The sequence below is a fragment of the Gallinula chloropus genome, assembly GCF_964237585.1.
Source record: "Gallinula chloropus genome assembly, chromosome: 8".
NCBI lineage: Eukaryota > Metazoa > Chordata > Aves > Gruiformes > Rallidae > Gallinula > Gallinula chloropus.
In genome coordinates this window covers 13,576,831-13,591,147 of record NC_140093.1, presented here as the reverse complement: position 1 = coordinate 13,591,147, position 14,317 = coordinate 13,576,831, and the positions used below count along the sequence as shown (strand labels likewise).

Genomic DNA, 14,317 nt, shown 5'->3' with positions numbered 1-14,317 from the left:
GGTTGTGCTGCGTCACAGCCCTGATCACCACCTCGGGGTGTTTTAAGGTTTAAACCAGCTCCCCCACCACTGCCCACATGCGGTGCAGCTCTGGCCTCGGCTGCCTGGCCAGCCCAAAACCAGCTCCAGAAAAGCAGCCTGAACTCACATGGCTGTTGTCCTGTCCTATGCTCTGGCTTGGGGACAATCCCAGACTGCTCTCAGAGAGGTATCAGAGGAGCTTTTCCCTGCGTGCTTAGTGCAGGAGTCACTGAAGCCGCTACTGCACATCTACAGACTGCGGCTGAGAGCTGGAGGGGTAACTCCCAGCGCTGGCGTGTAGCTGGGACGCATCCCAGCCTGTTAATGCTCACCCAGACACATCTCCAGCTTTTTTATGGCAGCATTGCTTGGCCTTTCCCCTCACTTCATCAAACAAGCAGCTACACAACACAGCTATGGCGGGAGTCAGTTGTGCCAGTGGCACCAGGCGGGCTGCAGCTCGTCCCATGCTGCAGCTCTCAATCCATTACTCATTAACCGTGGGTGCGGAGCGAGCTGTGGGGAATCACACACAGCTCCCGACCGTGCACAGATCTGCGCCGGCTTCTAGGCTGTGGGCAGCACTCCGCCCTTGAATTGATCTTGTTCTCTGAATCATCAGGTTTTTAGAGGAAAGATCAAGCTCTGAGTCTGGAGATGAACTGCCTGGAACTGGTTTTCCTGCGCTGGGTTACGCTTTAAACGTTGCGACAGCTCGGAGAGTTTCTAGCTCTTCCCCGTAAGAAAAAACCCAATTTTGGAGTGAGTTGCTGTTAATTGTGTTGGGAGGGTGTCAGCTGTATCCCACCCTCCCAAAGGCCAAAGAAAGCAGCATGTGAAAGGAGATGGTGTGCTTTTCCCCATGCCCTTGAGCTGAGCGACGAGTTACAACCCAAATTTAATGCGCGTGGCACAGCGCAGCATCACACCTGTTTCTCCTGCGCTCTGACAGGCATGGATGCTGCAGAAATGGGTCAGGATGACCAAGCCCTAAACAAAATACCAAATAACACCGAAAGGCACTTGTTGCAAAAGCGTGGCTATGTGTAGAAGCCTTTGAGAGCAGGAGTAAAACATCGTTAGCTTGGCTCAGGAGGTTCATCCTCCCACATGAACTGAAGGTGATGGATGGTACCGCTGTAGTCTGGAGCGGCGTGTCTGCCTGGATCAGCCTAGGAGACTTATCCTTCTAAACACGAGCTCAGCGTGAACGCCCACACTAACAGTTTTGCACAAACATTAAGTACAGTTCGTTTCCAGGAAAGCTGAAGACACAGGTATATTAAGATATTAATGAACTCCTTCTGCCTAAAACAGGTCAGGAGGAGAGGGGAGGATTTGTTTTTTTTTTTTCTCTAGGTCCAAAAGCATCACATCCTTGTTCTGTATTTTTCCATGGGAAGGGCGCGGAAGCCACAGCTCCCTCTGCGCTGTGTGAGCTGGCCTCCACTCTCCCCAGTTTCTGATCCGCAACACAGACTGTTCAGCTCTGAAGCAACATAAAGCACATGGACTTGAGTGTCTGAATGAGTCATTTGCAGAGCTGCAAGCACAGTGAGGCTGCAGTGATGAACAGCTGGGAGCTTGGAGACTGTTTGTGCTGCAAAGTGAGGGGTCTCTGAGGTGTTGCTCAGGTCTTGAGCACCGCACAAGATCCCATGCCCCACACACCCTGGAAATCACAGCAGCCACATGGAAAATGCCAAGTTCCTGAAAACAATTGGCTCTGGCACTGGGACTTTCATGCTCGGACCCTGCGAACCCCTTTCTGTGCAGCTAAGACTGGGATAGGGAGAAGGTTTTGGCACCAGGTCCATATGGGGAGGTTATTAGCTTGATGCTGTGGGTTTGGATGGAACCAGGTAGGCATGAAGTATGTATGGTGGTGTTTGCATAGTCTGTGGTTCAGCAGGCAGGGACATGCCCAGCATGCTTGGACTGGTGTGTCTAACCAGGTGCTGCCACAGGCAGCTCTGAGGGCAGCGGTCAGAGCATCCCCAGAGCCTCTGCGCAGCAGGGAGGGCTTTTAGGAAGACTTGGGCACTAGCAGCTCTAAATGTGTGCAGGGAATATTTGCAACTCTTCTTGTTCTTCAATTACACCCCGTCACCAAATCCATTAGACACCATCACTTCTCTTAAATCAAAGGCAACCCTGCCCATTTCTGCTGTAACAAGTAATGACCTATTATGCAACAACATCTTTGACGATTATTAATGTCTTTTCTCTGCAGGAAACTGAACGGTGGTTTCCATGTGACAAACCCACCCCAGTGATGTCCTAAATAGTCTATATGCAAGTGGGATTTAAGAGAGGAATGGTTGAGCAAGTCACAACAGTCTCTGACGTCTCTGCTACAGCTACTGCACTGGCTGCTGCTCCTGTCCCCATCTCCTCAATGGGATGTTAACCCTGGAGTCTATGGATGATGGACTAGGAGTTACTGTTCTCAGTGATTTTCTTGTTAATTTAATGTTCTTTGTTTGCCACAAATATTTTCTTTGTCTTCTTAAAACTGCAAAGGTGGATACAAGTTCCAGAAGAAAATGAGCAGTCATATCTTTCCACTCTCCAATTGTAGGCAGCACACAGGTATCTCAGCAGCACAACATCTCTGAGGCTTGATTCCATCTGCCAAGCTGCCCACAGGGGTTGGTGGCTCCTAGGAAAAAGAGCCTAGGAAAGCCATTATTGCTTTCCAGGAGAGCAACTTGCAGTAGCTGCAGCACAATGGGAAATCTTTCAGTCCTCTCCAAGAGCTCAAAGTCCTGAACTAATAGGCTGTGTATGAGAGGGAGACCTGGAGGTAATGGGTAAGAAAAGATTGGGCACTGCACAGGGATAGAGAATTGGGAGCAAGCTGATGAACACAGTCTCTCCAGACCTCCCTATTTCTGGACTTGTCATGGTTTGCAGCGCTGCAGGGTACATTTGAGGTTATGGGACTTTTACTTGAGCCATCTAATTAATTTTTGAGTTCTGCACTTCATGGCTGAGAGCTCTGATCAGCAAGAGAGTAACAAAGGACCGGCAAGCGTAAGAACTGTCAGCATGCCCATCAGGAGCGAATGAACCCGGGCATCTCGTGCTGAAAATGCAAGTCTCAGCAGCTGGGACCAAGTACACCAGCGGGGAAGGGTAAGAAGAAGATGTCCTTTGTGTATGAGGTACATAGGAAAGGAAATCTGGGGAGGCAAGCGCTCTGCAGGGTTGTCTGGATTGGTGTCAAAGATGTCTCCTCAAGCACCATCCACTCTGATCCAAGCATGTTGCATTCCTCAGCCAGCCCTGCAGAGCCCACAGATCTGGAGGGAGGTGCTGGGTGGGTAGCACACCTGAAGTGACAGTTCCTGTTAGCCCAAGGCACCTCCTGGTATTCCACATATCTCCAGAGACATCAGTCCAATCACATCCTGCTGCTTCTTCGGGCGGGGGAGAGAAAAGCCATTTCATCCTAGCGCCTCATCACAACGTTTTGCCAGCAGTAACCTGGTCTTAATCGCGGTGCTGCAAACCCAAACTAGTGCTGCAGAGCTCCTCGAGCTTGGAAGTGCCCCTGAAAGGATGTCTGTTTGTTTCTGTCCAAGGTTCAGCTCAGCTAAAGTCGCCTGGGAGACACGTGCTCCCTGCTTCCCGAGAGGCAGCAGCAGGTCTGCAGATCCTATGGGGAAAGATGCGGTAGGAGAGTCGGATAAATAAAAACCATCACTACCACCAACTGAGCCTTGGTTTTCCTAGTCAACTCAGAGATACTCCATTATCAGCTCTGATGGCTCAGGTCAGTTTGTTTCAAGCACTGCTTCAAATTTGTTGCTGATGTTTGTTTTGGGTTGGGAAGGACCAGATTCTGGACACCTCTAAGAAAACACATTGTCAGGTGTTGCTGCCTTGCCCACACGGGCCGTGGGCTCTGGCTTTGAAGCTGCCCATGGCTCTTTGGTCTGGCTGTGCTTTTCTTGCTGCAGTCAGGGCTGATTAAGGCAAATCCCAGATCTTGAATCAGGGCAAGTTTTAATGCTGCCCAGGCCCTGTTTATGTAACAGCTGCCATCCCGCAGGGATGAATCGGGGACGTGCAGCAGTAAAAGCATTACTGCTGCCACTGCAGCTAAAGATGTAACTCCTCTGGTTGGTAGCACCAGCACATTTATATCCTTTAGAACAAACACCGACGGAGGCTTGTGACACACTTACTCACAAGTGGGTTGTGCCTACATCAGCATTTTCCTCTCACCATCATATTATGGGAGTACGTACACTCGCAGGACCACGGGTGTGAAAACCCTGCTGATGCTGCCGCCGGCCCGTGGCCCATCGCCAGTCTGAGTGGAGTGTACATCCATCATTATTTACCAGCACAGTTTCCTACTAGTACTCACGTCCTCCCTTTTACTCTGAGATCTGCTCCAGAAACAGAGGACAGAACAAGTGTTGGCAGGGTGCTGCCTCCCTGGGCTTATCGCTCGCTGCTCGGCCAACCTAACACATCTTGGAGCCACTTTGGTGTAATGGAGGTTCATGTTCTTCTTTCCCTTCAGGCACATGACGCAGAGCCTTTAGGCTTCATCATGTCATCAGCTCCAAACCAGCCAGAAACCTCTGAAAAGCAGCTCTGGTTCCTTACACAGCCAAGGGGCCAAAGATGTGTTCGTGTTCAGTACAATTTCAGGTCAACACCCGAAGATACAGTACAAGTGATTCACCTCGAAGCTTTAACAGCTTCATCCTCTCCACCATTCATACTTTGTCCTTTCTGTTTATGCTGCTTGAGTACATTGCTCAGTAATTGCACATCTCTGCGCACTCCTGTGTGTTTGATGCAGACAAAGGTCTGTTAATGACTTTCAGAGACTTAACTCTAAATTGCCTCCAGGCTTCTGTCTTAAAATCCTATTTTTTTTTTTTTTTTTTGCTGGGACATAGCATTTATAAAGCATGAAGTTCACCTTGGAGCTTCTGCCCCAATAAAAAAATCTCAGCCAAACCAATCCGAAATTGCGTAACTGTGAGTCTCAGGGAACAGACTGCAGGAAAACGCAGCAGCCATGTGTGCTGCTGTACCATGGAAAGGGCTCTGCTTCTGTGCACCTGTCAGTCCTCTTGTCCCATAATGTGAGAACACCGGCAATGAAGCCCGTTCTCCTTTGTGCCAGAAATTGAGTTGGAGCTCTGCAGGATGCTTAGCTGTGTGTCAGGGAGCTCTAAAGGGATTCTCTGGTACTTTAAGGGTGTCCTTGAACTGTTCCTTGTCCTGCTAGGCTGTGGCCTTGGAAGGAATATCCTGGGTCCAGTTTTACTTCCAGATTCCCATCTCCCATCTTTAACTGAGTTTATTTCAGCTTTTTTATCAAACCGACTCTCACCAACATTCCCGACAGGAGAGCAAGGACTGCGGTGCAAACAGGCACTTGTTATATAAACCACTTAAATGAGACATCAGCCAAATTTGGCTGGTGGAAAGATGCCAGATGAGGACAGGGTATTTAAACACAGCAGGGGAGAAGCTACAGCTCAGGGTTTGTTAAGGATATTCACAGCCCTTTGTGAGGAAATGCATCTCCTCCTTTGCTGACTTCCCTGCGGTGGGGGCTGGATACCCTGTGGGCAGCTTTAACTGGGGAGCAGGGATGCTTTACTGGGAGAGCTGGGACCTTGCTGCCCCTCAGCCACGCTACATAGGGATGCGCAGCCACAGTGTCCCTCCTTTTCGCTTCATCCCTTTCAGCGGGCAAAGCTTGACTGGGAAAGCCCTGGGACAAGCTTGCAGCCCCTTGGTGTGAATCCCTTCGGGAGGCACAGCAGGGACTCCCCTTGCTGCCTGCGTGTCCTGCTTTAAGCCTGGCTTGCTGTAGAGTGTGGCAGGCCTGTGGCCATGGCTGACGGGCTGTGGCTAAGAGGCCAAGGGGCTGAGAGGCTGTGGCTGAGGGGCCAAGGGGCCGTGGCTGAGGGGCAGCCCAGCACACAGAAGCCGAGAGCCCAGCCCCGGCTGCGGTGAAGGTTAAGCTTCAGATAAGGACACTGTCGCGCTTTCCCCGGCCGAAGGGCTGTAAATAACCGGCCGCAAGTGACAGAAGCGGGTGCAGCCGAGGCCGAAGCGGCGGGCGCTGCCTCCCCGGCTCCGGCCGCCGGGTCCTACCGCCGCTCCCAGCGAGGCAGCGCCCTGCGGCAGCTCCCGCTGCCGGGACCGCAGCGCCAGCGGTGGTACCGAGCGGGAACCGAGGTCTGCCTCCTCCTCCCCACGGCTCAGCGCCAGGTCCCTCGGCTTCGCGTGTGGCTGCCCGAGCGGGGGTTCACCTTCCCACCCTCCGTTCTCTCGGGGCGGGCGGCTCGCCCCGTCCGTCCTCCCCACGGGGCGCACGGTGCTGCACTGCGCTGCCTCGCACTGCGCTGCCCTGCACCGCGCTGCGTTACGTTGCGTTGCGCCGCACCGCATCGCATTGGCACCGCAGCGCGCTGCACTGCACTGCACTGCACTACTGCCGCCGTGCCGTGCCGTGCCGCGCCGCGCCGTGCCGTGCCGTGCCCTGCCGCGGCGTGCGGCGAACGTTCCAGACCCCCCACGCTGCGGCAGGAGCGGCGGGAAGGGACCGGGAGTGGCCCGCCGGGGAGGGGCGGCCCAACGGAGGTGGCCCGCGCGGAGCCTTCTGGGAAGCGTAGTTCTCGGGCCTCGAATCTGTGGGCGGTCAGCGCGGAGGCCCGGACTACATTTCCCGTGGGGCACCGGGAAGGAAAGGTCGCCGCAGTCCCCGCCCTCCTCTCCGCGCAGGCGCGCCGTGGGCGCCGGAACCGCTATAAGGGATGTTTGGCTTCGCGGCCGCTGAGTGGAGAAGCCGCAGCGGGGGTAGTCGCCGGGCGGAGGTGAGCTGGGCTGCCCCGCCCGTTACCGGGGGCGGGTGCTGAAGTGGGGGTGGGAAGCGGCCCTTTGTGTGGGTGAGGGGGCCGCCTCGTGGCTGAGGAGGCGCCTTTGCCGCCCCTCTTCCCCGCGAAGAGACCGGCCGAGCAGCCCCCTCGCCCCCCGCCCCGTGCGGAGCGCTGCGCCGTGCCGTGCCTCCTCCCGGGGGGAGCTCGGGGGCGCCGCTGCCCGTCCCGCTGCGGCTGGCCCCGCGCGGGGAGGGCCGCTCTTGTTTACACCGCCGCGGCAGAGGCACGGGGAGGCGGGAGGGAATAGGGGAGGGGGGGTTCCCGCACCTCCCCCGCACTCGGAGGGGGTGGCAGGTCGGTGGAGCCTGGCTCGCATCCCTGTTGCAGGAGGGATGGAGAGCCAGCAGGGTGCAGCAGCCCCGGCCCGGGCCCTGCTGCTCTGCAGCATCCTCGTCGGGCGCTGGCACATACGCCCTGGGAGCGGTGAGGGGGAGCGGGCGGGCAGCAGCGCTGGGCTGTGCGGGTTGGGGGCGGCCGGCGAGCTGGGGCTGACCTCTGGGGAGCGGCTGTCAGGCCGCCTTGGAGGCGGCTGGGGAAGGGGGCTGGCTCTGCCGGCGGCAGAGAGGTGGCAGCCCGGTGCGCCAAGCCGAGCCTGCTGGTGCGGGTTCTGGCTACATCAGGGGTCTTCCTTCGTGTCAGTCTAAGGCAAGCGATGGAACGCGATGAAGCAGAGTTATAAAGCAAAGTCATGAAGCCTGCGGTTCTCTTTCTGACCTGAGTGCAGCTTGGTAGGTTGAGGGAAAGCCTGCAGCGCTGAGGAGGTGCCTGTGCATCCCAGCCGTAACCCAGCCTGTGCGCAAGGTGAATAATGCTATAGCAAAGGAATGCAGCTTTCTCTACAGTGGGTATGGAATGACTAATTCTATCATGTGATATACGTAGAGAGAGAAGTTTTTTGCAGAACTTTGTACCAGTGAGTTGTTGGGTATGAGCAACCTGAGATGTCCACGAGAGATTTTGGGGATTTGGTCTCCCAAGTCAAGTTTCTCAAGGTTTCAGCAGGTGCAATAGCTCTGCCTTTACTCTGTCAGATTGCATAATTCTGTTCTGGAGTTGTAAGGGAGGAAGTATGGCAGTGCTCTAGTGCATTGAGGGTTGCTGAGCTTTTTGCTTACCTCAGGGCATGTTTAAACTAGTTCAGGGGAAGTTGGCCTCGTGCAGGCTTCCACAGTCACGTTATGGGGGTCCTGTGGTAATAGAACTTCTACAGCTGTTTTCTGATTCTTATATCAAAAATAAAACTCTAAAAGTAGATGTCTAAAAGTAACTGTTGCTTGGCATAGCGCATAACAAAGTGGAATTTGATTGTTTTTCAGACTTCTGAGGTGAAAACACACGTGTAAACCCTGGCGTTTACAGAAGATGAAAGACATCGACATAGGAAAAGAGTACATTATACCCAGTCCTGGGTATAGGAGTGTGAGGGAGAGAGCCAGCTCAGTGCAGCATGAAGATCAGGAGGGGTCAAAATTTCAGCATGCTAAACATAAGGTCAGTTTATTTTTCCTCACTTGTTTTGCAGTCTGTTTATTACGTTACATGCAGCAGCAGCAGCCTTTTTGCTGTGCCAGCTCTATGTAGGTTCACTGCTCTGAAGGTCGGTAATGAATATTTCCTTTTGTGTGGGAGAGGTCATTCCAAGGGGTGCTGTAGCTGTCTTAGTAATGAGCCGGACAACTCAGTAAGCATTTGCACTGTTAAATGTGGCTTCTTGGTAACATTTGAACAAAATAAACTTTTCTAGTATTCAGATCTTGATGTAAATCCAGGAAATGTTTTAACCTTTTGTACTTTAGAGAATCACTACAACCAAGTAGGAACAGTGAAGAGCTCAGCACAAATCATGCACCATTCAGTGCTGGCAGCTGAAAAAAACCCCTTTAATCATGCCATGTTTTTCTTAAGGATTAATTTTCTAAAGCAGATGTCTAGCTTGCTCTAGTAGCAAGACTCTTGCTTTTTCCCTCAGATGGAAGTAATCTCTATAGTTCCTTGGGCATCTGTGTATTTAACATGGTAAGGTGCTGTCATAATGATTCTAGTTTAATTTGAGAGCTGGGACTTAACTGCTGGCTTAGAGCTTACACATCAATGTTCTGAGCGTCCAATTTTTAGACCATGTTCTTCCTGAGAAAAATGCATATGCCAAGTGCAGTAGGGCAAGAGAAATGCTCAGGTAGATGGGAACACCAACACCAGTGAATGATATGACCTGAAAACCATAACCTGTGGCACTTGAAGATTGGAGATATTAGTCCAACTTCAAGCACCAAAATATTTCTTTGCATGTCCTGTTCTTAACCTCTCTTAAAATACTAACATAGAACTTTGTGAAGTCAGTTAATAGTGCTTATGTCTGATTTTTGTAATGACAGGGCGCTAGCAGCTGTGTTGCTGGATGTTCCACATAGATTGGCTGTGACAGTCTTGGTGAGAGGGTTGGAAATAGGGGCCCTTGCTGTATTGTTATGGAAGAATTGTGAAGACCTTTTAAAAAGGCTGAAGTTTTGATGTCTTATACTACACACCGAATACAACATAGTTAATATAAGGCTTGCCTTGTTTCACTGGGGCTTGAAGGGCTGTAAGTGGGGGTTTTTTTGTAGGCTGGCAGTGGTGCACTGCTGGTCTTTTGAGATTGGAGTGATCTGCTCTGCGCCAGGCTGAGTGCAGTTCATGCTTGCAGGCCCTGCAGCTCCTGGTGTCCCTACAGGCTCTATGACTCAGCAGACTATTGCTGACGGTGTTCAGAGGCAGGTAGTGTCTGATTGCATTAGAGCAGGCACTGATGCAGAACTAAGAGCCCTCGGGAGTCACAGTGCAGCTTTTAATGGCATTTATTACGTTGATGTCATGGGCTTGCCAGCCACTGTATGCCCTCTGGTAGCAAATCTGCTCTGTCAAATCACTGGTGACAACAGTGATGCCATTGGTGGACAGCTTTCCTTCCTGGCCAGTGGCAGTGCAGTTAAGCAGTAATCACAGCATGTTATCCCTGCCCGTTGGTCTCTATCATTTAATGTAGATGTCTGGTTTAACTCTTCAGGACAAAAATCTTTATTTTACCTTTAAACTTTCTAAATTAAGGGAATCAATCAAACCAGCATATTTGCTTACTTCTAGCCTTCAGAAAAAAAACAAAAACAAACCAAGTCCTGCATATCTATGTGGTGTGGCATTAAAAATCTCTAACTTTGAGGCAGTTTCAGGTCAGCTTAACTGTTGCTATAGCCTTGTTTACCCTCCTGCCTCTACCATTTGAATCAGTGCCTATGACTGCAGGGTAGTAGACCAAGATAATTGATTGCAAAACAGGGATTCTGCAATTACTGATGCAAGAAAATGGCTCACCCTAGCTCTTAGCTAGAACTCATACCTGCTCTAGTTTCGCTGAGTAGAGCGATGAACCTAACTTACTTGTGAAAACAATCAGCTAGTTCTGACAGGTTACCTGTTTTATTGCTAGTTACCTTGTTCAGTATGTAAGGGTTGAGTTAATTTGTAGGTCAAGCATTGGTACCCTGGTTGCTTTGCTAGCCTTGTGGCTTGGATGTATATAATCCATAACCACTAACAGCTCTGAATTTGTTGCTGCATGTCAGTGAGATTAAATCCTGCATGCTTGCAAAATACTGAAGGTGAAAGGAGCTATGGTCATAACACCTTATCTAAGTTACATGTTCACATTTGTGTACCAAGTTCCTTCCGAGTTGAAACAAGTTCTGGCTTCATCAGCATTCTTGTCCTTATCACTTGCTGGAATGCTTTATACTGTTGGTATACAGTATGACTTCTCTTTCATAATGTTGGTCTTTGCCCATTTGATCAGTCATTTCTCTGCTTGCAGTAAAAGGTAAGGTAGAAGCTACGTCACCCTGGGGTTGGGTCAGATGGGCAGGTTGGCTTATTTGGCACATGTTGGTGCCCATTTGTACAGTTGGTGATAGAACACAGTGGATACGCTGGTGTGTGATGCAGAGAGGTAGATCCAAAGCTGTGCAGATAGAGGGGTTAAGCTGTAGTAGAGCTCTGTCATTTGACCAACAGTTCAGCCTGCCATCAACAGAGACTTTGGGACTCAAATTTCTAGAAAATTTGGGACCTAATTTGGGACTCAAATTTGTAGAAAACCTAGCTCAAGACTTGAACTAGCCAGACTGGAAAATAGCAGAGCTGTAAGCATCCTCTCTGTTGCAGGTGACAAGCTGCAGGCAGATCAAGGCTGCTATTTCAGCACTACCTTAAGACTTCTGTGGAGTGGAGGTTTGGGACTGTTCTGCAGTGCAATTGTACTGTATGAGGTAGACTTTTGGTAGCATGTTGTGTGGTACCTCATACCTCAGAGCAGGGTAGAACTGTGTAGCTCCCTGTGAGGAGTAGGTGTGAATGTGCTGCTTCTGTCAGTCAGGGACCACTGGTTAATGACCTGTGGTGGTGACCACTCCTGGCAGGGCTGTAGGTACATTTGACTGATAAATAATGTTTTCCTGTTGCCTGTCTAGCTGCGTTTTTATACATCCTTCTTAACTTGAACAAGACTAGCTGATTGCCTGATCAAGATCATTAAGTGACAGACCTGTCTTACTGCTGAGCCAAGGTTGCAGAGCTTTTGTACATCTACTTCCTCGCCTTGCATAAATGTTCTTGTCAACTCTGCCCTTTTTGGCCTGAAACCTCCATACTGGTGTTCAGGTTTCCTGCTGAGAGGATGCTGTAATGGGTGTTCATGATAATCATGGCAAAAGAACTTGCCATTCTTTCCTTAAAAGCTTAAGCGCTGTTTGGTCCCAGCCTGAAAGATCACTTCTTTGAAAGACAGGAGCCTTTCAAATAGGCTTCCTGGAATCATAATTGAAATCATGCTGCAATATAAGTAGGTTTAATCCAACATCTCCTGGTGCTTAATGGGAATGTTGCTATAGAAATTTGGACCTCTGAAACAGGCACTCTGGGACTGAAATTCAAGAAACAAATTTTATGCAGCTTGTGAATGCATAGAGTTACCTCATGAATAAGTTTCTGCAGTGTCATCTTGTAACAACTGTTTTTTAAGCCTTTGTTGGAGACATGTATCTTACAAAATAGGGTGTTAACTAGATGTTTCCAGTGCCTAATACAATACTAACTGGGCTTATGGTCTGTGGGGTATGGTTCTGCTGAATGAGGATAACTTGTAGGTGTGCTTACTGCCTACCACTGTAGCCAGTAGTCTTCATCTGTGAGAAGCTATTGCCTTACCAGTGAATAAAAATTAAGGGATGTTTTGAGATACTGATTTATACTTAACACCTTTAGAATTTTACTCCTGGAGTGCTTCATGTACATATCTGAAATCATTGTATCTAGGCTTTTCTCATGAAAGCCACGTGTCCTCCTGAGGAAGAGGAGAGATCCTATTGTGTCCATGAAATAGACTAAAAAATGTCAGATGAGGAAGAGAACTTGTGCTCAAAGTGATTTTTGGAATAGGCTCTTCTCACATGTTGGCTTCATGTTTATTTGATGGAACAGCAGGCAAGTGAGTATTTTGCTCCCCTACCCCATTATCTTCACAACAGAAGAGGGTGTAAAAGCAGCTTCTCATGATAGGCCATGCTTCTGTAGTTCTTGAAATTCAAGTCCCTAAGTTAACAATGCTGGAGCACTAATTTATCAGTTAGACTCCAAGCTGTAATTGGTCCTGACTGGTAGGTAGCATTCAAGTTGAGGTTCTTGCTGCTGCAGCATAATGGCTGCACCTACACCAGCTGTGGTAAGCTTCAAGTGCTGGTTGCTGCATCTGAAGATGCTGGGCAGTGTAGTACTGTTGATCACTTGTAGTTTTGGATGGCAGGGTTCTGGTGGAGGAGGGGGGCTGCAGGGATGTCTTCTGCCAGAAGCAGCTAGAAGCCTTCTGTAGGCCTGACAGTAACCACCAGCCAACTGGAGTCCAGACTTGCTGTTGACCAAGGCATAGGCAGCCAGCTATGGTTGCAGCACCTCTGTGAATCACACCTGAGGGGGAAAAACGCAAGCAGCTGCTTTTTGCCACCAGAGGAGGAGGGAGTGAGAGATGTAAGAAACTGCAGACATCAAGGTCAGTGAAGGTGGGGAGTGGGTGGAGGTGCTGCAGGCACAGGAGAGAGATTCCCCTGCAGCCTGTGGAGGGAACCATGGTGGAGTGGCTGTCCCCCTGCAGCCCATGGAAGATGATGGGGAGTGGAGACCCCACCTGCAGCCCTTGGAGAGGCTGCATGCTGGAACAGGTGAAGACATATGGAAGATGCTGTGACCTGTGTTGGTGCAAACCTCTGCCAGCACTTCCAGCCTGTGGAGAGAGACAGACACAGACATCCATGCTGGAGCAAGTTTGCTGGGGGGAAGGAGTGGGGGAGTGTGGGGAGCTTGTGACTCTGGGGGGGAACCAGACTGGAGCAGTCTGGGCCTGAGACATTGTATGACTTGATGACTGCACCCCATAGGAGTGACCCATGCTGGGCAGCTGGTGAAGAGCTGGAGCCCTGTGGGAAGGGACTCAGGTTGGAGAAGTTTGTGAAGGACTGTCTCCTGTAGGTGGGACTCCACACTGTAGCAGGGAAAGGTTGTGAGGAGTGCCCCCACCCCCCCCATTAAGATGGAAAACAACTTGAACTGACAGAAACCCCCAATCCCTGCCCCTCCCTGTACCACAATGAAGGGGAGAAGAAAGGGGTGAAATCATGACTCAAGTGAAGTCTGTTAAGAAGGGAGGGGTGGGGGGAGGTGATTTAAGACCTGGTACTTCTTATCTGACTCTGGTTTCACTCTGTGTGTGTAATAAATCAGTTTTCTTTCCTTTATTCTGTGTTGAGTCTGTTTTGCCCATGACACTGACTGCAGACTGGTCTCTGCCTGTCCTTATCTCCACTCCTGAGCCTCTCAATATATATTTTCTCCCCTGTCCATCTGAAAAGGGGTGTGATAGAGCAGCTCTGGTGGGCATCTGGCCTCCAGCCAGGGTCAAACCACCACATCACTTTAAACATGTGGGGAAAAAAATATGTTGCTAACTTCAGCTCTCAGAAGTCTTGCTAATACTCCTGCATGCCAAACTGCACAGCTTGGGTTGCAGGAATAAGTGGATTTGATGGGAAAGTTTAGAACCTCTCACATCAATACTAATGCTTGCCAGAATTCAAGGACAAGGTCAAATAAGCAATGTTCCTGCAAGAAACTAATATACCTGTCTTCAGCAAGGACTTTATGTGCATTAAGTAGAAGTGCTTGGTGCATTTGACTAAAATATTCAGGCTCATCAAACACCCATGTCTGGCTGGGCAGCCCTGATGTCCCTGCTGAGCACTAGTGGGAGACTTCTGCTCTGAAGATGCATGAACTCAGACTGGCTTTGAAACCAT

At 50.3% G+C, this 14,317-nt stretch overlaps 1 protein-coding gene across 2 annotated transcripts in view; it reads left to right on the top strand.

Moving 5' to 3' along the window:
* Positions 1-6,815: 6,815 nt before the first annotated feature.
* The window catches only part of ABCC5 (ATP binding cassette subfamily C member 5), a 44,889-nt gene continuing 37,387 nt past the window's right edge, over positions 6,816-14,317 (top strand). For both annotated transcript variants that reach the window (XM_084267695.1, XM_084267696.1), the window contains exons 1-2: positions 6,816-6,878; positions 8,258-8,432. In XM_084267695.1, the coding sequence (XP_084123821.1) occupies positions 8,304-8,432 (129 nt within the window). In that variant the 5' untranslated portion in view covers positions 6,816-6,878; positions 8,258-8,303. The remainder of the gene's footprint in view (positions 6,879-8,257; positions 8,433-14,317) is intronic.